The sequence below is a fragment of the Molossus molossus genome, unplaced genomic scaffold (genome assembly GCF_014108415.1).
Source record: "Molossus molossus isolate mMolMol1 unplaced genomic scaffold, mMolMol1.p scaffold_m16_p_19, whole genome shotgun sequence".
Taxonomy (NCBI): Eukaryota; Metazoa; Chordata; class Mammalia; order Chiroptera; family Molossidae; genus Molossus; species Molossus molossus.
Window position 1 is genome coordinate 33,527,068 of NW_023425354.1, and position 23,037 is coordinate 33,550,104.

General features: G+C 48.6%; 2 protein-coding genes across 2 annotated transcripts; both read left to right on the forward strand.

Moving 5' to 3' along the window:
• The first annotated feature begins 2,633 nt into the window (after positions 1-2,633).
• Positions 2,634-8,845, forward strand: ACBD4 (acyl-CoA binding domain containing 4). Its single transcript, XM_036268569.1, has 9 exons — positions 2,634-3,119; positions 3,367-3,487; positions 3,559-3,643; positions 3,931-4,051; positions 4,269-4,355; positions 4,679-4,749; positions 4,842-4,917; positions 5,592-5,731; positions 8,141-8,845. The coding sequence occupies exons 1-9, from the start codon at positions 3,032-3,034 to the stop codon at positions 8,267-8,269; spliced, it is 918 nt and encodes a 305-aa protein (XP_036124462.1). The 5' UTR covers positions 2,634-3,031; the 3' UTR covers positions 8,270-8,845.
• Positions 8,846-12,951: 4,106 nt separating this feature from the next.
• HEXIM1 (HEXIM P-TEFb complex subunit 1) lies at positions 12,952-15,112 on the forward strand. The gene has a single exon (XM_036268571.1). It carries the CDS (start codon positions 13,660-13,662, stop codon positions 14,737-14,739), a length of 1,080 nt encoding a protein of 359 aa, XP_036124464.1. The 5' UTR covers positions 12,952-13,659; the 3' UTR covers positions 14,740-15,112.
• Positions 15,113-23,037: the final 7,925 nt, after the last annotated feature.

Here is a 23,037-nt window from a genome sequence, read left to right on the forward strand (position 1 = left end):
CCTGGCCAGGTGCCAACTCCTTAGTTGTAGAAGTCTCGAAGCTGAATGGTATAAAGACGATAGGGTGGCCCTGGCCGGTTTGGCTCAGCGGTTAGAGCGTCGACCTGCGGTACAGAGAGACCCGGGTTCGGTTCCCGCTGAGGGCACGTACCTCGGTTGCAGTTTGTCCCCAGCCCTGGTTGCTGGTTGGTCGTGCGGGTGGCAGCCACTCGATGTGTCCCTTCACATCGATGTTTCTCTCTCTCTCTCTCTTCCTCTTTCTCCCTCCCGCTCTGTAAAAAAAAAAAAAAAAAAATTAAAAGACGATAGGGTGGCTTCAAGTCTACAGTCGCCGGCGGGACTGGGTTCTGGGGGTTTGAGGCTTGATCATCCTGGGACAGCCGCTGTATACTGTGTAGATGTCCGTGACATCAACCGTGGATAAGCATCGAGTGTGGGTTCTAGTGATGTGTGTACACTTACTATATATAAAACCACCTGCATATGTGTTCATGAAGAGTAGGAGGGACAGGTCTCTGCGTGTGTGCACACGTTGTCTGTCTCAAGTGTCCTGGGTTCGGGCGAGGAGCTGGTTGCACGCCGCCATTCGGCAGCGACCAAGAGGGTATATCAGGACCTAGATTTGCCAACTACTTGGCCCAGGCTGTACCCCATTCTCAGCTATCTCAACTCCGCATGCTGGTTTGGATCCTCACCCCTCTCAGAATAGTCTTTCTGAATGTCAAGTCTTGCCTTTGCATTTTTGTTATTGTTAATTCTCACCCCAGGATAATTTTCCATTGATTTTTAGAGAGGGGGGGAGGGAGGAAGAGAGATAAATATCAACGTGAGAGAGAGAAATGATTGGTTGCCTCACCCACGACCTGCCCCGTGCGTGCCCTTGCCTGGAAACCCTGGGCGGATGCTCTCACCAGGGAGCCAAACCGGCCAGGGCGGCCTCTGCATTTTTTTTTTTTAAATCCTCACCCAAGGATATTTTTCCATTTATCTTCAGTCAGAGTGGGAGGGAGGAGTAAAGAGAGAGAGAGAGAAGGAAACTTTGATGTGAGAAAGACGCACGATTGGCTGCATCCCACACGACCCCGACCAGGGCGGGGGACAGAACCACAACCGAGGTATTTGCCCTTGACCAGAATTGAACTCCATACTCTTTGGTTTGAACTCGCTACTCTTTGGTTAGGGCTGACGCTCTAACCGTTGCGCCACCCGAGGACATTTTTCGATATTTTGTTAGATAGAGTGGGAGGGAGAGAGAGAGAAAACATCCACGTGAAAGGGACACATCGAGTGGTTGCCAACCACACGACCTAACCAGGGCCGGGGACAAACTGCAACCGAGGTACGTGCCCCCAGCGGGAACGAACCCGGGTCTCTCTGGACCGCAGGCAGACGCTCTAACCGCTGAGCCAAACCGGCCAGAGCCCCTGGTTTTTTTGTTTTGTTTTGTTTTGTTTGTTTTTTGTGACACGTGCCCCTAGCTGGAACCCAACCCAGGACTCTGGTCCGCGGGCCGATGCTCAACCTCTGAGCCAAACTGGCCAGTGACCTCCGCACTTTTGATCCTGAGATTTCTTCCTCCAGAATGACTTTCCTCATTCTTCTCCTAGCTTACTGTTTTTTTGTTTTGTTTTTTTTTTTTTGGTGGCACGCGCCCCTAGCGGAACCGAACGGGGACTCTCTAGTCCGCAGGCCGGCGCTCAACCGCTGAGCCAAACTGGCCAGGGCTCCTAGCTTACTCTAATTATTATTGATTTGAGAGAGAAAGAGAGGGAGAAAGAGAGAAATTGTTGCTCCACTTATTTATGCATTCATTGGTTGATTCTTCAACGTGCCCTGACAGGAGATCAAACCCACAACCTTGGAGAGACTTACTCCAGCTTATTCTTAAGCCTTTAAAAACTCAGTTGCGATGTTCCTCCTCCAGAGCTGCTCCTCCAGAACTCATGACCACAGGACATGGCTCCCTATTTATTATTATTATTGTTATTGTTATTGTTATTATTATTAAATCCTCACCTGAGGATATGTTTTCATTGATTTTTTTTTATAAAGAAATAATATGAGATCATCATGTGAGAGAGATCATCAATCTGTTGCCCCGGCATGCGCTCTTACAGGGATCAAACCCACAGCCTAGGTATGTGCCCTGACCGGGAATCCAACCCGCAACCCGGTGTATGGGACCATGCTCAACCAATTGAGCCACACTGCCCAGGGTATGACCCCTATTTTAGCTACAGCGACTGGTAAGTGCCGGAAGAGACTTGAGTTCAGCTGACAGACGCCGATTTCCACCAGGGGGCGCGAGTACTTAGTGTTATTTCACTATGTCCACCAGGAGGCGCTTCCGCCCGCCTCTGGCAGTCCAGGGTAGGGTAGTCGACCACCAGATTCACCCCTCCTGATTGGGAGAGGCAGAGCTAACTATTTGCATAATCTTGAAAAAGCCGCGCTGAGTGGCTGGGGTATAGAAGCCGAATCTGAAACGAGCTCTCTCATTGGCTTAAAATCCCCTCGCCTCGCGTTCCCATTCCGGCCAGACTGGGCCGGGAGGTCAGTAGGAAGCCTTCGGCTAGTGGCGAGAGAGGACCCAGGTGTCCGGGCAGGGGGATCTGCAGGGTGAGTGCCGGGCTGCCGAGCAGGGGTGCGAGGTTCGGGGTGGGAGGATTGTTCGCCCGCCTGACTCCTCTTGGCTTGCCCACTAGCTTCTCTAGGAGTTGGAGATGCGCGTCTAGAGGGGCACTGCGACCCCTTACCATCGGCCTCTCCACCCACCCACCGAGGTCCACTCCACCCACCCCCGCCTCACCTACGCTGCCTTGGGGTAGAAAAAGGGGTCTCTTCAGCCACAGCTTCTGACCTCCCCGGGTATCTCACTCCGGCCTCCAAAGAGCTTAGTTTGCTCCCCTGGAAAGTGGATCCGTGGCTTACCGAGGTGTGTGCCGGGGTGGACCCTGGAGGACTGCTCACACGGAGACTTGTTCTTGCAGAGTGCACAAAAGTAGGGCCCCAGGGCTCGGCGCAGCTGGATATGGGTACTGAGAAAGAAATCCCAGAACCGGACTGCCAGGAACAGTTCCAGGCCGCGGTCCGAGTCATTCAGAACCTGCCCAAGAACAGTGAGTGAGGGCATGAGGACCTGAATTTGGGGGTCAAGATGGCTGGGGTCTGCCTCCCAGGATGCACTGATCCCTTCCGTTTTTGCAGACAAGTCTCTGCCTAGGTTGCCCAGTGGGTCCCCTCTACCTCCCACCCCTGGTAGACCCCTCACCATCTCTGCCCTCTCCTAGGGTGGTTTCCCCTCACCTCCATCCTCTTGGAGCTGAGGGTGATGCTCTGCCATCCACTCTCCAACTTCCTGCCCAGGCTATTACCGCCCTTCCTATGAAGAGATGCTTCGATTCTACAGCTACTACAAGCAGGCTACCATGGGGCCCTGCCTTGTTCCCCGGCCTGGGTTCTGGGACCCCATTGGACGATATAAGTGGTGAGCTCCCCACTAGCTGGGCAAACAAGCCTGTGCTGGTCAACCAGCCTCTCACAGCTCTCTGCCCCCAGGGATGCCTGGAACAGCCTGGGCAAGATGAGTAGGGAGGAGGCCATGTCTGCCTACATCACTGAGATGAAGGTGGTGGCACAGAAGGTAGGGATAGGCTGTGGCCTCCTCTCTGTACCCAAGCTCCCAGCCAGGTGGCCTGTCCCCTACCCTTCCATTGCTGTTCCCATTTGTTTCCTGCATGTTGACACCCCACGGGAATTACCAACTTCATGCTGTCCCCCTAAATCTGTCTCTGGTCTCTGGTTAGGCACAAGGTGGAGTGTATGATGACAGAAGCAAGATGGAGGGGGCCCAGCACAAAGCGATAGGAGGGGAGGGGCGGGAGGGGTGGAAGGGGCCAGATACCCCCCAGTAAACTTTATCCTCTACAGGTGATCGATACAGTGCCTCTGGGTGAGGTAGCAGATGACATGTTTGGTTACTTTGAGCCTCTGTACCAGGTGATCCCTGACATGCCGAGGCCCCCGGAAACCTTCCTGAAAAGAGTCACAGGTCAGGCCCCCAAATGGGAGCTCTGCAGGTGCTGAGTGAACTGTCAGGTTCAGGCTGAGGGGGCTGCTCAGTTGGAGGGGGGCCCAGGGGCAGAGGACTCCAGGTGATGTCAATGTAAGGACCCCAGCCACTGCCCCTAATGGGGAACAGAGATCTGAGCTCACTGGGAGGCACCAACCTCTTTCCAGCCCCAATCCTGGGTGCTGTGTCTCTGCAGGTTGGAAGGAGCAGGTACTGAATGGAGATGCTGGGGCTGCCCCAGAGTCTCCCTGCCTCCCCAAGGAACCAGCACCCACAAGCCCAGGTTAGTGGCTGTGCAGGAAGGCAGAGGGCCAAATGCAGGCCAGGGTTGGAGGAGACCTCCAGGTGTGGTGAAGGGGAGAAGGCTGAATGCCATGCTGTGCCCATCATACCTCATGCCCACAGACAGAGACCTCCTAGGCTCCAGGGGAAACCAGGAGGAAGTTTCTGGCATTTCTGTTCCAGGGCCTCACTTCTGGGGTCCATCTGTTGCCTCTTGTGGCAGTTTCTCTATTGTCCCCTGAACAGGTGCCTCTGCTGGGTTCTACACTCCTCCTCTCCCTCCGTTGCCTCCCTCTTTTACTAACCTACCTACATGCTCCCCAGAGTCTCAGCCACCCAGGGACCTGGACTCCGAGGTTTTCTGTGATTCCCTGGAGCAGCTGGAGCCTGAGCTGGTGAGATAACCCCTTGTACCCTCCCTTTCCCACCCCACTGTGCCCAAGCTGCTCCCACTGCTCCCCTTGGACCTTATGACTCATCTCAGCAGGTTTGGGCAGAGCAGATGGGTACCCCTGGAGGAGAGCCTGACACCAGAAACAGCCCCGTGCCCCCGACAGGGAAAGGTGAATCACTGCTTGACCCTTACCCCCCTTCATCCCTTGCCCATGGCCATCCCTTGGCTGCCCTCTTGGGGGAAGAGATGAAAGTCCAGTTCTGGGAATTGGAGAGAGCAGCCTCTGCCCAGGAAGGATTGCCAAACAGCCAGATACAAAGTCCTTGCCTGGCCTTCTCTCCCTGAGAGCTATCAGGAGCCATCAGGCACTGAGTAAGGGCAGCTGGGGCAGGAAGTGCTAGCCCCCCCCCCCCCCCCCCCATAGCTACAGCTACATGGCTTTGGGAGTCATTCTCTCTCTCTGGACCTCCCATGTGGGACTCTCAAAGGACAACAGTGAGTTCTGCCCTATCCTCTTCTATAACTTCCAGTGTGCCATGTCCCATAAAGGGCACTTTCATAAATATCATCTTTATTCCTTTGAGCCACCAGCCCTGTGAGGGAGATGGCATCTCCTAATTTTCAGATGACAAAATGAGGCTCAGAGAAGTTACTTACTTGCCCAAAATCATACAGCTAGCCTGTTACTCAGCCATATGTGAATGGACTTTACAAAAGTCACACTTGGTACAAGGGACTGCGTCCCACTCTTACTTTCTCCTGGACCTGCCCCAGCCTGCCACCACCCTTCCCCTAGCTGAGCTGCTTCCTGAGTTCTCTGCCCTATGTGTCTGTTTTTCACAGAGGGATTAAAAGGCAGCTTGCTGGGGCCCCAGGAACTGGACTCATGGCTGGTGAGGACAGTGCGAGCACTGCAGGAGAGCATGCGGGATGTCCAGGGGAGACTGCAAAGCCTGGAGAGCATGCCTGCCCCCCCCAAGCAGGTGAGCCCCCCAAGGCCCAGGGCAAGAGTGGGGCAGGACTCTGAAGGTCTCTGTGTTAGGCTCTTCATCCAGCCACTTCTTTGTCCCCACATCCATACCTGCCCACACCTTTGCCTCCTCCAGAGAATGTTGTGACTCACGTCACAGGCAGAGAATTCAGGGGATCTGAAGTGCTTGCTTCCTCCTGGAAGGGAGAGTGAGAAGGGCCCTCTTTTTCTGCCCTTACTTCCCTTTGCCTGAAGAGACACTGAGAGGGAGGAGTAATTCCAACAGTTGGAAGGGCCAGGATGTCTGCTCTTTGCATTGGGGCTGGAGGGTCCCTGTTGTCCCTAGTTAGGACTTGTGTTCTCAGTCTTCGGGTTTACTCCAAAACAATTCAGCCCTTGCATTCCTCACTCCCTCCCCTCGACTCCAAGATCTGCTTGCCCCTTCCACCTCAGCTTCTGCCATTTCTGGAGTCCCAGCTGTGTGCCAAATACCATTACATTATCTCACTTAATCCACACAACAACCCTATGATATAGGTTTTCATTTCCCTGTTACAGAAGAAGAAACTAAAGCTCTGAGAGGTTGAGTAACTTACCTGAGAGCACACAGCCTGGAAGATCCTCATAGAGGTGCTGTGAGGATTAGATAGCATAATGTATGCAGGTACTTCCCAGTGCCCAACACACACAAAGACCTCCTGGAATGGTGTTCATTGTTATTATTAGTATTATTAACATTAAGTGATGGAGCTGGGAGTGGCCCTAGGTCTATCTCCCTCCAAAGATGGCACCCACCATTAACTCTTGAGTGGGTCTGTTCTTGAGAAGCCTGGGGTAGTGGGGACAGGCGAGGGCTGAGTTGCTGGATGTGGTCACTTGGATGACCCCTAATCTCCTTGGCACAGTGAATATCAACCAGGGTGGCAGGAATTTCCTCATATCCACAGTGGCTAACATTTCAACACCACCTCCCCCCAGCTTTTTAATTTTGTTTAACTTTTACTAATTTTATATCCTGAAGATTTTAAAGTTTTCCACCCTGAAATACTTGCGTTTGCATCTCTAAAAATAAGAACATTCTATTACCTAATTTTATCACATACAATAATTCCTTCATATCATCAAATAGCTGATCCAAATTCAAATCTCTCCAGTTCTCCCAAAAGTGCCTTTGCCAGCTGCTCTGTTCTTTTAAGACTTTTAATTCAGACCAGTCCCTTTCCCTTGCTACTGAGTTGCTAATGAGACTCAGCCAGTGGTCCTGTAGAAATGTTCCACATTTTGGGTCTATCTACATCCTGGTGGCTAGTTTACATAACCAGATTTCATCAGAGGTGATGTTCTTCACATTAGGGGACACATATCGATAGCCTGCCATTAATGATTCTAACATGGACCACTATAGCATGGATAAAGGGGTTACAGTCTGGTCCCACCATTGTAAAGTCATGTTTTTCTTTTGCAACCAGGGTATTCCCGGTTCCCTGTCCACCCCATTTGTCATATAGGTTTTGACACAAATTGATAGTTCTTGCCTAATCGATAATTTATTTAGTGGTTGCAAAAAAAGTTTACTTTTAAATTCTATTATTCCTTTAAAATTTATGAGCTGTTATTTTCCTGTAGTTTCCTTGATCATCTAGGATTTCCCTGAAATACAGTGCCTTAAGAAAAAGCAGCATATGTGCTTAATTCTCTTTATCTATTTTTAAAGTAAGAAGTTGATTTAGCAACCATCTCAATGGTGACAAATTTCCAGCTTTCTCTCTCTCTCTCTCTCTTTTTTTGAGTATCAATGTGGACTCGTGGATTTTAAAGATTCAGTATTTCAATCAACTGCAACCATCATTCTTTTTGATGTTCAGATTGTCACAACTTTGGTCAGTGGAGACCCTTTCAGGTTGGGTCCTATCCTGACCTCATTAATCTTTATAAGCTTCCTTGCTTTCTGGCACCAGTGTCCCACAGTCACCTGCTGAGCCCTGGATCCTTTAAGCAAAGAATATTTAGAGACTAAAATCTTAGCACTCAGGTTCCTCATTTGAAATATGTGGCACATCCTTTACAATATGAGGGTCTTAAGGCCACACCAACAAGGTCATTGCTTTGTGGCCGAGGAAACAGCCTAGAAGCCAATCCCTCCACTTGGCGCCCCCTCCAGCCTCCAGTCCTCTTGGCACCTGGGATTGCCCTGGGAGGAGGATGGGGAGTGAGTTTGGAGCTCATCTGTCAGGGACACACTAGGAACCCCAGGATCCCTTCCCTTCTAGTGGCGCAGATATGAGGGCAGGGCTTCTCTGCTCCAGTCCTCACAACCTTAAGGAAGTGGAAGCTCCCACTGAGTTCTGGCATCAGGTTCCTAAGGAGGGCCCAGCCTGTACTGAGGCCTGGGCTGGCCTCTGACTCCCTCCCTCCTTTTTAGCAACAGAGGCCGCCATCCAGTGCTCGGCCATGGCCCCTCAGGCTCTCAGGTCCTACGCTGCTCTTCTTCCTCCTGTGGCCCTTCATTGTCCAGTGGCTGGTCAGACAGTTTCGGACCCAGAAGAGGTGACTCTCAATGGAGGAATCTCTACAGCCAACGGAGGCGGCTGTGTGCCCCTGTCCTGCTGTGCCCTGAGCCTTCCTAGGGTTTAGGAGAACAGCATTAATCCCACCCGCTACCACCACCACTACCAATCAGTGTTTGCCTTGGCACCCCTCCCCTAACGTGGGAGGGGATAAGACCCCACCCTTTCCTGCAGCTTTACTAGGGTGCTTCTCCCACCCCCAAGCTCCCCCCGCCCCAAACCATCCCCGGTTTCTTTGGAAGGTTGCAGTTTTGGTGCACGTTCGGGGTTCTGGGTTGGCTGGTGACTCGGGGGCGGGGCTGCTGGCCTCAGCCTCTGCCCTCTTCAACCCCTGGATCACCTGACTCTTCTCCCACCCCAGCCTCTCCCCTTGGAGGCTCAGCTCTGGGGCAGGCTGGGACTTGAGCCGGTTCCTGGGATTGGTTGGCTGGGAGGCTTTGGGAGGGAGGCCGGGAGGCCCGGCCAAGTTGGGGGAAGGCAGAGAGAGCTGGCCCCGGGGGAGGGGCGTGAGCTCCGTTTGCTAGCCTTCCTCTCTCCACACACACTCAGGACGTCATCACTGAAGACTCACTTACAAATGAATGTTTCACTAAATAAAATAAAACAAAACCTTAATCTTCTGCCGTCTACGAAATGAGGCGGAAATTGAGTCAGGAGCGCGTGAGGCACAGCCCCTTTCCTACTCCCTCCTACCCATGCCCCTTCGGACAGCCGGAGAGGCCAGCGCGCGGTGTTTCTGAGAGGAGGATTGTCCCTCCTCCGTGGACCAGTGAAGGGAACACCCAACTGGACTCTTCAGGAAAGGCGAGGGGATCCGGGTGTCCCGGGAGGGGTGGGGCTGGAGCCGGAGCGTTGGTGGCAGAGGCCCGGGCCACACCCACCGGGGATGGGGGCCAAGAGCTGGGTCCTCCCGGAGGGGGGCGGGGGGCAGCGGGAGCCAGGCGTTGGTCCGTCCCCACCCAGTTGTCACCACCGAAGACCAGGGTAGCTGCTCCCTGCTCCCCGCCTTGGGCGCGTAGGGTTGGGGTCGCGACCCTTCGGAAGTGCCCATTGGCCGCTTACCCCTCAGCTGCTCGTTCCTTGCATCCCCTTCCCGTGACCCCCGCCTTCAGGCTTTCCCAGGGAATTTTCTGGAAGGCCAAGACCAAGAGGGAGCCTTTTCCCCGCCCCACCCTTGGGCGTTGGAGCCGGGACATGAGAGGGGATCCCCCTGTTCGGGTGGGCAGAACGCCTGAATGGGCACAGACCTCCGGTTGATGCCGGCTTCTGGCTCCTGCTTGGCTGCGCGGGCACTGAATTTATTTTTCTCACCGCGTGGCAACTTTGGCCCTCCTCTGGTCAGCACCAGCCCTGTCGTCCAGGCCGTGTTGGCGCCTCAGAGACCACTGGCCAAGGTCCCCATCTGTGGAGGGCTGCAGCAGCCTTGAACTCTCTGTAGTTGTCACCACCTGGGCCCAGCACCTTCCTCCTCCTGGGTGAGATAGAGCTAGTTCTGAAAGCCCCTTCTTAGAGACCCTTAAACTCCTGAGTTACCTGGGTCAACCCCTGGCCTTGCCCATCCTCCCCACTGGAAGCTAGGGTCACTCTTTGACCCTCAGTCTTTTTCTCAAGGTGGTATTTTTCAGAACAGACACATGGGCCCTTCTGCTCCACAGTTAGCTCAGGGTTACAAGCAGAGAGGCAACAGCAGGGCAGTGGGAGAGGGACAAAATTGGTGCTGGGGGTGCAGGTGGAACGGAAGCCAGCTCCACCACTTGCACACATTGTGTGACTTGGGCAAGACAAGATCTTAATTGCTCTGAGCCTGGGTTGCCTTGTTTGTGAAATAAGGATGGTGATCTCTTTATCATAAGGCAGTCTTGGGTTTAAATGACCAGGGCATGTAAAATGCCTGGCAGAGGGTTAAAACTCAAATAGGTGCCTGGTCTCCTGTTTGACAGAATTCTAGAATTTCACAACCTATTAGTCTGGGCACCCCTCCCCCAACATGACAAATAAGTCCATACAGCTGAGCCCTGTCCAGTAAACTGAGGCTGGGTTCAGCTATGGAACCAAATCCCCTGATTGAGGGTACCCACAAGTCCTCTGGAGTCTGAAAACATGGTAACAAATAAGATGTCAGTAGCTCCTGAAGAGCCTCCTGTTTGACTGATGAAGCAGCACAGAAGATAGGTTTTTCAGATCGATCTGAGTTCTTGAAAGCTCAAGGAAAACAGGCTGGAGGGGTCAATTTCAAAACACCTGGCTGTGCCCAGGAGGTACTTGCTTGCCTCTCCCTTTGGGCATGCCATCACCACTTTCTCATAGAACCACTCTTGAATTCCCAGTCAAATCCTTTCATTGAACATGATGCTTGCTCTTCATAGAATGCCCCCCTTCCACCCTTTTTTGTTAATCCTCACCTGAGGATATTTTTTCCGTTGATTTTTAGAGAAAGTAAAAGGGAGGAAGGGATGGAGGGAGAAACATTGATGTGAGAGAGACACATCCATTGGTTGCCTCCTGCATACATCCCAACTGGGGCCAAGGATCTAACTTGCAGCCCAGGCACATGCCCTTGACGGAATTGAACCAAGACCCTCTGGTGTGTGGGCCTGTGCTCTAACCACTGAGCACACTGACCAGGGCTAGAATGCTCTTCTTTATGCCACTTTGCCTGAAAACGACTCATCCTTCAGAAACAGTCAATAAGTCACTTCCCCTTGAAACATGTACACAATTGTCAACTCCTAAGCAGCTTGGTTCACAAACTCCTATGTGGTTGTTGTCACCTGCCATTTTGGCTCACTGTGGTTTGATGGCCTCTCTACACAGTCCATGAGCAGCAAGGACGAGTTATTCATCATCATGCTTCCTAACAAATCTTTGCTAAATGGAGAAATAGACTGAATTATGCTGAAGCTGTTAGGAATGAAAAGGAACTAAATCTAGAGTTCTTGGGAGGGGGAGGAATTTTGTGTTTGTGACAAAGAAAAATGGCACGGGGGTCACAAAGACCTTCACACTAACCAGAACTGCCACTTAGTTGTCAAGTGACCTTGGATAAGTCACTTAATTTCTCTTAGTCTTAGAGATTTCCTATCTCTAAAATGGAGACAATAATTTCTATCCTTACTCACTGGGCTGTGGTGGGGTCAAATGGTTCTGTGGTAAAAGTACATTATACAGTGAAAAGTAGCTGGACTGTCAGCCATTGCTATTAAGGAAAAAATAATAAGATTGGGTTACTAGGTGTGTGGCAAGAAGCAGTTAAGATTAGAATGGATTTTAGGCCTAAATTATTAGGGTTTGGGTTACTACTAGGCCCTGTCCTTCAGGCAGATGCATGGAATCTGGAGAATATTCTCAAGAACAAGTCTTTCCCCCATCTCCCCATGAGTCTACACCACTGTCCTGGGCCAACCCCCCCCCCCCTTGCACCCATTTCTGGGTAACACCTCGTCTTTGGGGGAACCTCTGGCTCTCTCCGGGTGTTGCCCAGTACCCACTGACCAGGAAGAGCCCCAGTACCCCCTTCTCTCTTAGCCAGGATTGGTTACTTAAACTTATTAATTTCGTACCCCTCCCCAACAGCGAGGTTGATCAGCTGGCCCAGAATCCCCTGTCCATCTCTGGAATGCTCCTGGTGGGCTTTGAAGTGAACAGACCAAGTCAGCCTCAGGAGGCCATTTTCTTCGATAGAATATGAGGCCCCCGGGCCAGGCCTTCCTGCCTGGGGTTTCCAGGGAGCCTCTGGCGCTCACCCAGCGCTTCCCGGATCCCAGCCCAGACGAGCTCAGTCCTGGCCCACCATTTTGCACCGGTTGCTGGGGCAGCGGCGGCACTGAAAGGCTACAATGGGGCTGGATCTCATTCACTTTCGCCCATAGGTCTCGAGACCGGTCTGAGGGTGGCCGTCACTCGGGACTCGAACCTGCCTTATCATCTGAGGCCTAGTCCGAAGTTGCTGTGCTAACGTAGTCACACTGTCCCTTTAAGGCGGCACTTTTTATTCTTTATTTGTTTACTTCTTCATGCGCTTTTTTTTTTTAACAGAATGTGTTCACAATATCCGTCCGCAAACGTCAGTCCCAGGCATTAGAGACACACTTTGAAACCATTTCTGTAATCTTAAGAATGGAAAGTTACCAGCCACGGGCCAACATCTCTCCTTGTAAGATTTACTTTTCTTTTACACTTTAGGGACTACTTTTTAGGAATAAACCATTTTTTGCTTCGGTTAACAAATGTTTATGACCTTCAGAACCCTTCCGCTGAAGATAGTATACCATAGCAGGTTTTAAGACGCACCTTTTCATTAAAATGTTCTGTGTGGTCCCTCAGAGACAATCGAATCTTCTCGTATTCCTAAAGCAGAATGGTATGGTCCAGAGCCCGCCCCATCTTCTCTGCATTGGTTTTCCTTCCTTCGTGATACGTGTGACTATCGACCAATGGTCACTCACGTTTTGCCAGCGAGGGTTAAGCGATGGAGGGAGGTGGCCTGGAAAGCGCCCCCTACGCGTCCTGGGATTGGCTACGTCGCACGGCGCGTGAGGACGGCGGGCCCGAAAGATGGAAACTACGAGTCCCAGCTTCCTGCAATAGGGACCCCATTACGCATGCCCATGGGCGGGGCGGACAAGCTTCTATATAAAAGCTGCGCAGAGAGCTGCGAGGCAGCAGTTGGAAGTTGGCAGGTGCAGAGGCCAGTTGGGAGGGGAAACTGGGGGAGGAGGCGGAAGAGGAGCTGTCGGAAGGGGGAGGGGGGAGGGAGGGAGGAAAAGAGGAGGAGGTGGAGGAGAACTGAGCTGAGCAGAGCAGAGCATCGAGCCAAAGGGGAGATGAGTTTGTCTGTCCTCGGATGAGGCTCCGGTCCGGCCTAAGGAACTGGGAGCTCGGGTTGGAGCGACACCCGTGGAAGTGGGAGGAGGTGGCTCTGGGACCTTAACCCCTTGTGGGCTCTGCGGCAAGGGATTTAACCCTTTGTTGGTCCGGCCCCTGGGAGGCAGCGTCATCGGTAGTTTTAACCCCTTCGGGGCTGGGTTTAACCCACTGGACTTAACCTCATCTCCTAGCCCACCAGTTCTTCCATTGTGGGGGCGCTCTGCGGGGAGGCTTGAGGCCGACCCCCTCCTCACATTACGTACTCTTCCTGCTGCTGCACCCCTTTGGACCTGCTAGCTGGTCGCGCGGTGGCGCTTAACCCTTTACTGACTTGACCTCCCCCACGTTGCAATTGGAGTTTGCTGACAGGACTGGCTAAAGACATCACTACAGGAATTACCGAAGTGGATTCTGTTGGACATTTTTTTTTAAGGAAAAGAAAAACCTCTTTTTTCCTCAAGGACTTACAGCCAAAATTCTTCAAACTTTGAGAAGAGGACTATTAGCCATGGCCGAGCCACTCGTGTCGGAATATCTGCACCAGCCTCAAACTAGCAACTGTACAGGTGCTGATGCTGTCCATGAAGAGCGGAACCCCGATCGCCCCCCAGGCGCGGAGGAGCGGGTGCCCGAGGAGGACAGTAGGTGGCAATCGAGAGCGTTCCCCCAGTCGGGTGGCCGTCCAGGGCAGGAGGGGGAAGGGAGCCTGGAACCCCAGCCGCCTCCTCTGCAGACCCAGGTCTGTCCAGAACCTAGCTCCCTGGAAGCGGACGATAAGGGCCAGAATGGAGACGACGTGTCTGCTGGTGGAGCACTCGCACCGCCGGCGGGAGAGGAACCCAGGCCGGAGGCCGAACCTCTCGCCCAGCCATGTCATGACTCTGAAGCCAACAAGTTGGGGGTTCCTGCCGCTGGGGGCGAGGACTCTTGGAAACAGCAGCAGAGACAGCTAGGCAAGAAAAAACATAGGAGACGCCCCTCTAAGAAGAAGCGGCATTGGAAACCGTACTATAAGCTGACCTGGGAGGAGAAGAGAAAGTTCGACGAAAAACAGAGTCTGCGAGCTTCGAGGATTCGAGCCGAGATGTTTGCCAAGGGCCAGCCGGTTGCGCCCTATAACACCACGCAGTTCCTCATGGATGATCATGACCAGGAGGAGCCGGATCTCAAAACCGGCTTCTACCCCAAGCGGGCTGCAGCCAAATCCGACACCAGCGATGAAGAGTTTATGGAAGAAGCGGGCGAAGAAGATGGGGGCAGCGACGGGATGGGAGGAGACGGCAGCGAGTTTCTGCAGCGGGACTTCTCCGAGACTTACGAGCGGTACCACGCGGAAAGCCTGCAGAACATGAGCAAGCAGGAGCTCATCAAGGAATATCTGGAGCTGGAGAAGTGCCTCTCGCGCATGGAGGACGAGAATAACCGGCTGCGGCTGGAAAGCAAGAGGTTGGCTGGCGGCGACGATGCGCGTGTGAGGGAGCTGGAGCTGGAGCTGGACCGGCTGCGAGCTGAGAACCTCCAGCTGCTGACGGAGAACGAACTGCACCGGCAGAAGGAGCGAGCACCGCTGTCCAAGTTTGGAGACTAGACTGAAACTTTTGGGGGCGGGGGAGGGGGTAAAGGGGACTTTTTACAGTGATGGAATGTAACATTATATACATGTGTATATAAGACAGTGGACCTTTTTATGACACATAATCAGAAGAGAAAATCCCCCCGGCTTTGGTTGGTTTGGTAAATTTAGCTATGATGTAGCTTGCGTGCTTTCTCCTGTTCTTTAATTATGTGAAACTGAGGGATGCATTACTTTTCTTTTTAGAAGCTTTTTTTAAATGTGTAATTTGACCAAGTTACAATGCATTTTCTGTTAACAATCCTCTCTTTAAACAGATCTATAAGGTGGCCAAATCTGAGAACCATTAAATTCATTCTAGTTATAATAAATTTATTTGTAAATGTAACATAGTTTAAGTGTGATTTCTAGAACTAATTCAAAATAGTACTGACTTAAGCAATTGCAATTTGGGGGGAGGGGTGTAAATAAATCATTAAATTTGTTAGTTTGAAAAAAAAAATCTTTAATGGAAGCACTTTTAATTTGCCGATTTTCCCCTTGGTGAGTTCCAGTGTGCTACAATATACAGTTCAGGCAAAATATAAAGATTTAAATAGCTTCAAACTTAAGTGTGCTTGCTTTCTAGTGCCTTGGTTTTCTTTCCTGGTGTTGGAGAAATAAACCAGTACTGGGTGTTTGGGGAGTAGAAAGTGGCTACAATCCAAGCTTAAAATTTAATTTTGTATCTCAGTAGCCATTCGAAAGTCTATTAACAAAAATGTAAATATAATTTGGCAGTTTGTTAGACAACTGGCAGCCTCATATTTCATTCTTACAAGTAGGTTTTTAGTCATCTCCACTCCCCCACCCACCTTTGAGGCTGAGAGTTCCTAGATGCTTGGAAGAGGCTTTTTAAATTTTTTCCTTTATTGATTTGAGAGAGGAAGGGAGAGGTAGATAGAAACATCAATGAGAGAGAACATCAATTGCGTGCCTCCTGCATGCCCTCCACTGAGGATCCGGCCCACAACCTGGGCATGTGCCCTGACCAGGAATCGAACCAGTGACCTCTTGGTGCATGGGTCAATGCTCAACCACTGAGCCACACCAGTGTGGGGGAATAGGATCTTGGTAAACCTATTGCTTAAGGCAAGCAATGGTTGGATAACCTTGTGGGGCAGCTCTTTATATTAAGATGTTCAGAGGTAGGGGATTATGGATTTATGGAGGAAACAATTGGGGCATTCCAAGGACTTACCCTAATTGTCCAATACTTAGGTGCTCCCTAATCCAAAAAAAAATAGCTGTCCACCTATACATGAGGGTCAAACTAAAGTTAGAAATGCCCCCCTCACTGCATCAAATATAAAGCTTCTAGAGGTTAAAGAGATTAACTCCTTGGGGGCCAGGTAGGAACCCTGCACATATTCCATGTACAGGTGCTATTCTCAGTCTCCTAAACTGCTCTGATAACAGAATTTTTGTTGTTTTGATGGCAGCAGTTCTTGAATAGTTCTGCTCTTGAAAATGCAGGGAGGCCCTGGGAATTAATTTCTGCCTCAAAATCAATATAGTAAGAAATTATTGTTCCCTCCTGTCACCATGGATAACCCAGCCATCTTCACTTGTCCTATGTGTTTCCTTAGGGCAACTGCACTACTCAAATCACTAGCACAAACTCCATAAAATTACATGTAGACTTGTGTTATATGTACATTTTTTTTCCAGGGAAAAGGTTCAAGAGAATCATGAGATTGTCATTTAAACTTGAAGGTTTAAATACCCCTGCAGGGAAAGGGGAAAAAAACCTCCCACTACACAAAACTTCCTTTGCAGGTAAATGAAACAGTGGAGGTGGTGGGAACCTCACAAGTGAAATGCACCTTATAATGCATAAGGAGCAAACAAATCAATGAATCAAAAGGAAATTATGCTGGTCAAGACTGACTCAGGGCCCTCAAAGCTGGACTGAGCTTGTCCCTGGCCCTATTCTGGTAGATGATCTATGGGAAACAATGTATGATCAGTGTTTCCTTTGGCCTAAAATTTACATTAAATGTCTAATTTGAGATAGTTTTCTTCGTGTTTTTAATATTCCTTCTGCTATGACATCATGCAGCAGTCCCAGAAACCTGGCTGCTTGGTGGAAAGGCAGCAACACTGCCCTCTGGCTTTACAGTGCAGAGCAGAAGCCTCATTTTGATTGCACTAGGATGCAGCAATAATAACCTCTAATTTCAGAACCTCTCCTTAAGATGGATTTATGTATAAGAATCTTGCTTCCCCTACTATTAGTCTTGGACAGACTTTATAAGTACATTTATCATCAGGAAAAAAAATACATTTTACTCTTAGGAAGCAAATGCACTCGTTTTTTAAAACATATATTTAAGAGTCTCATGCTCTACTGACTGAGCTAGCCGGGCGTTTAAAACATGTATTTAGTTTTAAGTAACTGATACATTATTTTACCTTGAACTATACAACTTTCTGAATTCTGCTTTCAAAGGCACTGGCATTTTATTATATTGCATTTATATTCTTAGAATGATGAGGTTTGTATGAAATATGAGTTTCTAGCAACACTTTCTACATTGAAACACTTGACTAGCATATTGTCCTCAGGGCAGAAGATTCTAAATCACCAATATTTACAGGGAGTTGTGATGACACATGACCCTCAAGTCCACCTAAGCCTTTCACTGAAGTCCTCCTGCCAAACATTTAAACTGAACTGCATAAGACCATGCTTACACATTAGCAATTTCAGTTTGTTCCCTTTCTAATACCGAGGCCTAAGTATCCAGACAGGGCAAAGCACTTCCCAAACTTTGATACGGTTGGATAGCTTAATCCTCTTTTGAGTAAGGAAAAATTTTCTTTGGCCTACCCTATCAGGAGACAGGTTCTTTTACATTTCAGTTTGAAGAGAAAAAATCGGAGTTCTGGATTGGTTTAGCTTTGAAAAACAGACTAGGTATCTCTAAAGAGAGGAAACATGGAAAAAATTAAACCAGACTAGGAGTCAGAAGAACCAGGGTCCCAGTCATACCTTTAACATATACTAGCAGTACAATCCTGGACACATCTCTCAAACTCTCTGAGCCTCATTCTTCACCAGCAAAATGGGCTATGCTACCTTAAATAACTGTTAAAAGGATTAAACAAGTAGTATGAAAATGTGCTACACATGCATACAACAGTTGCCCCCTTTTTTTATGTTGATCTTCACCTGAGAATATTTTTCCATTGATTTTTAGATAGAGTGGAAGGGAGGGAAGGGGGAAGAGAGAGAGAGAGAAACATCAATGTGAGAAAGAGACCGTGATCAGCTGCCTCCCACACCACCCTGACTGGGGCCAGGAGTCAAACCTGCAACACAGGTCCGTGCCCTTGACTGGGAATAGAATCTGAGACCCTTTGATCTGAGGGCAGATACTCCAACTGCTGAGCCAAACTGGCCAAGGCCACCAATTGCCCATTTGATTGGTATTTCCTTTTTATCCTTATCCAAGGATTTATTTTTTTAATTTATTTGAGAAAGAGGGAGAAAAAGAGGGGGGTCGGAGGAGGGGAGAAAGGGATGTGAGAGGGAGACATCAATCTGTTAACTCCTGTAGGCACCCCAACCAGGGATGAAACCTGCAACCTGAAAGGTATTTTTAATTTTCACTTCATCCAGGATTTATAATATAAATTTTAGCCCTGACCAGCTTGGCTCAGTGGTTGGAGCGTCGGCCCATGGACTAGAGAGACCCGGGTTCGGTTCCCCCTAGAGGTAAGTACCTTGGTTGCAGTTCATCCTGGGCCCCAACTGGGGTTGTGTGGGTAGCAACCAGTCAATGTTTCTCTCTCTCTCTCTTCCTCCCTCTCTCCCTCCAACTCTATCTGAAGATAAATGCAAAAATGTCCCCGGGGTGAGGATAAAAACAAACAAAACAAAACAAAAATATATAAACGTTATATAAATATAAAAATCCTTTGCTTGGGGAAATGTAAATAAATATACTTTATCCTAATGACTTCAAGAGTTGGAGAAATCAGAGTGAATCCAAGAAATTAAAGAAGAAAAAAAAAAATCCACAACCCAATAGTCTACCTTCAGAGAATCAAAAACTGGCTATATTTAGTCAAACATTAGGTAACATGCTACAGGTGTCCCCCTGGCCACTTATACCCAGAACTGGCAATAAATATTCACAACAGCGTGATGAAAATGTTGGATAATGAATGATAGTACTTGTACCTAATTAGGTTTATTTGCATATGTGTGTTTTTTATTTAAAAATTTTTTCACATTTGACAAGATCACTAGAGTAAAATTCCACTTTACTATTCTTCCTCATATATGGTGTAAATTGTTGACGCTAAAATGAAAAGTAATTATTATTATTTTTTAAATGTTTCTTATTGATTTTACAGCAGGGGGGGAGAGGGAGGAAAGGAGCGAGGGAAAGAGAAACACTGATGTTGCCTCCAGGGATCAAGACCACAACCTGGTTATGTGCCCTGATTTGCAATGCAACCAGCAACCTTTCAATGCACAGGACAACACTCAGTCAACTGAGCCACACCAGCCAGGAAAAGTAAATTTTTTTTATCCTCACCTGAGAACATTTTTGCATTTATCTTCAGACAGAGCGGGAGGGAGAAAGGGGGGAAGAGAGAGAAACATCAATGTGAGAGACACATTGAGTGGCTGCCACCCACACGACCCCAACTGGAGCCGGGACAAATTGCAACCAAGGTACATGACCTTAGTGGAACCAAACCCGGGACTCTCCGGTCTGTGGGCCAACACTCTAACCTCTGATTCAATCCAGCCAGGGTGGGAAAAGTAATTTTTAAAAGTCAAATTCAGGCCCAGCCGGTGTGGCTCAATGGTTGAGTGTCGACCCACGCACCAAGAGGTCACTGGTTCGATTCCTGGTCAGGGCACATGCCCAGGTTGTGGGCCTGATCCCCAGTGAGGGGCATGCAGGAGGTGGCCAATCAATGTTCTTTCTCATCAATGTTTCCATCTCCCTCTCCCTTCCTCTCTCTCTAAAATCAATAAAGAAAAAAAAAGTCAAATTCAGGACTTGAGCACAGTGGAGTCTGCTGACCAAAGTGTAATAGTCTCATTTTGCAAATGGGACAAAATCTATGGTCTAGGAAGCAAAGATTCAATCTTTAGCCAATTTTTGCCAGTCATCTTAGAATATTAGAAAACTTACAACCTCATTCCATCTCATTAAAAAACAACAACAAAGACTGCCCTGGCTGGTATGGCTCAGCAGTTAAGAGTCGGCCTGCGGACCAAAGAGTCTCTGGTTCGATTCCAGTCAGGGGCGCATGCCTGGGTTGCAGGTTTGATCCCCGGCTCCGGGTCAGGAAGCCAACCAGTCGAGGATGTTTCTGTTTCTCCCCTCTCTCTCTCTCTCTCCTCTCTCTCTCTCCCTCCCTCCCTCCTTCCCTTCTACTCTATCTAAAAATCAATGGAAAGGTATCCTCAGGGGAGAATTAACAAAAAAAAACAAAACAAAGGCTGGGTTTGACAGATCAGTGCTGCAGCTCTCACAAATCCTCCTGTATAAATTTATTCTTTTTTTTTTTTTTTATCCTCACCCGAGGATACTTTTCCATTTTTTGTACAGATAGAGTGGGAGGGAGAGAGAGGAAGAGACAGAGAGAGAGAAACATCGACGTGAAGGGACACATCGAGTGGCTGCCACCGCACGACCAACCAGGGCCGGGGACAAACTGCAACCGAAGTACGTGCCCTTAGCGGGAACCGAACCCGGGTCTCTCCGGACCGCAGGCCGATGCTCTAACCGCTGAGCCAAACCGGCCAGGGCTATTCTTATTTTTTTTTAGTGGCAATTCAATGATCAAAATTCCTTCAAATGGTTAAGATGCTACAGGAAACTTGGTAAGTCTTTTGAAATAGTGTGATCTTTTAACACAGCACCAAGAGCAGTTACATTGGCTTACTTTTCTTTTCGCTAAGGGCACGTACTTCGGTTGCAGTTTGTCCCCGGCCCTGGTTGGTCGTGCAGGTGGCAGCCACTCGATGTGTCCCTTCACGTCGATGTTTCTCTCTCTCACTCTTCCTCTCTCTCCCTCCCACTCTATCTGTACAAAAATGGAAAAATATCCTCGGGTGAGGATAAAAGAAAAAAAAAAAAAAAAGAAGGAAATTGTAAACAGTTTTCTTTTTTTTTTTTTTGGTACGTGCCCCTAGCGGAAACCGAACCCGGGACCCTCTGGTCTACAGTCCGATGCTCCAACCGCTGAGCCAAACCGGCAGGGCTGTAAAGAGTTTTCTGAAGTCATATTCTATTTGACACATTCACTGACTTCGTGCGAAATGTTAATAAGCCCTGGGTGTGTGGTGAGCAAAAATAATATTCCTGAAGGAAAATGTGGGAGTTTTAGAGTGCTTTGTGCAAAAGAATCTGAGAAAATGATAGCATCGCTGCTCTTGTAAACTACTAAGCAGAACTTGTCCTAACCTCCAGAGTCATCAGAGGAGGTTAATTTGAAGTTCTGAAGCCTGCTCTAAACATGTAATTCTGCATATCTGGATAACTCCAATACAACTTTCAGGCAAAGGCAGAAGACCAACTGGAGAATGGAAGGGAGTATCTATGAGGTTAGTTCTACCTTCCTCTCTAGTTATTACTAAAGTGTACTTAACAAAACAGTAAACATTTGAACAGCTTAGAAAGACAAAAGATAGAGAACGGTGAGAGCTAAACACAAAGAATAAAACACTGGTTAACTGTGGAAATCAAATAGTTCAGAAGCAAGCACCTTCATCCTGAAGAGAACTGCTGCAAAGAATCAATGAATCCTGCTCACACATAGCCACTAGTCCCCAAGAGGTGGCCACCGGGCAAATGTAAAATTTCCAGGACTCTGTGGTAACTGCTTGGGTACCCTGAGACTGACCTTTGTCCAGCCTATTTGAATGGGCACCCTTTGTATTGCCATGGGCGCATTTCAGTAAGGCAGGCCTCCCAACTACTCTAACCTTCGAAGTAGAAGTTCTAAAGTTCCCAAATAACAAAGTTATAGTGAGTAAATGTTTAAACAGCTACTGAAGAATAGTTACTTTTCAAGGTATTTATGAGGGAGGTAGCAATTGATAGCATTTTCAAATTAGGAAACTGAGTCATATCCAATAATTTCAATAAAAATTTTTTTTAAAAAAGGAAACTGAGGCCCATACAATATAGTCTATTACAGAATTTGTCATAAACTACAAAGCAACTCCAGGAGAGGGCCAAGAAGGAAGTTGAAGGTTGGGCTGAATGTTAGATGAACAATAGACTCAGCAACAAAACAGTTTGGCCTAATCTTCAGGATTTGGCCTCTAGCCAAGCCAACCAAGTCAGTGGTAGCACAAAGAAATAGAATTTGGAGTTCTTAATTTCTAATTCTGTTTTGTTCAGTAGATAACCAAACTGGTTTTATTTCCAACGTTTCTTACCAAGGAATGAAAAAGCTTTATGGGTCAACCTTAAAAAGGATAAGCTTTCATTTTTATAAATGAGTAACAAATTTCTGCACCTGGTATTCTCCACTTAGTAACAACCAAAGGTTTAACTAGATTGTTTCAAAATGGAAGATGAATCACAAGAGTCTGGGATTCTCCTCCATTAAATTCTTGACAGAAGAACCTCAAAGATAATCTTCAGAGCCCCTTTCAGCTCATGACTATTTAACTTAACTCCTACCAAGTTAGCGTCAGCTGTTCCTAACTCAAATCTTCTCTTGATCTGAAGAACAGTGTAAAATGAACACGGCATAAGCCCAAAGTTAACCTACAGTATGGATCGAGTGTACTGGAGCCTCATTTGGGATTAAGTGGTTCAAATTTTCTAGTAAGAACTGGAGATCATAAGTTTGCAATGCAGTTCTAAGACTTTTTCGGAGAATACCTGCGGAATGTGGGGAGTAAAGCTGTGGAACTGTCACTCTCAGTTTCAAATTATTTTATGTATTTATTTTTGTTTCCACTGATTTTTTAGAGAGGGAGAGATAGAAACATCAATGTGAGAGAGAAACAACCATGGCTGCCTCCTACACTCCTCCTACTGAGGATCCAGCCTGAAACCCCAGCATGTGTCCTGACTGGGAATCAAACTGGGACCTCTCAGTACATGGGACGACGCTCAATCCACTAAGCCACACTGGCCAGGCTCTCACACTTTTTAAAAATTTTACTTTATTATTTATGAATAGGAGGAGCAGGGGTTCAGTTCTGAAGAACACTTCAAGGTTCTTGCTATTAAGGCCAAAGGCTTAGAAATGATTTGACCATCTGTAATTGGCAAAGAAATTCAT

What these genes read in the sequence shown, in the direction of transcription:
- ACBD4 (XM_036268569.1), top strand. Translation starts at nt 3,032, where the DNA reads ATGGGTACTGAGAAAGAAATCCCAGAACCGGACTGCCAGGAACAGTTC. An exon ending in AGCAGCTGGAGCCTGAGCTG is followed by an intron (nt 4,750 to 4,841) that starts GTGAGATAACCC and finishes TCATCTCAGCAG; the next exon opens with GTTTGGGCAGAGCAGATGGG. An exon ending in TGCCTGCCCCCCCCAAGCAG is followed by an intron (nt 5,732 to 8,140) that starts GTGAGCCCCCCA and finishes CCTCCTTTTTAG; the next exon opens with CAACAGAGGCCGCCATCCAG.
- HEXIM1 (XM_036268571.1), top strand. Translation starts at nt 13,660, where the DNA reads ATGGCCGAGCCACTCGTGTCGGAATATCTGCACCAGCCTCAAACTAGC.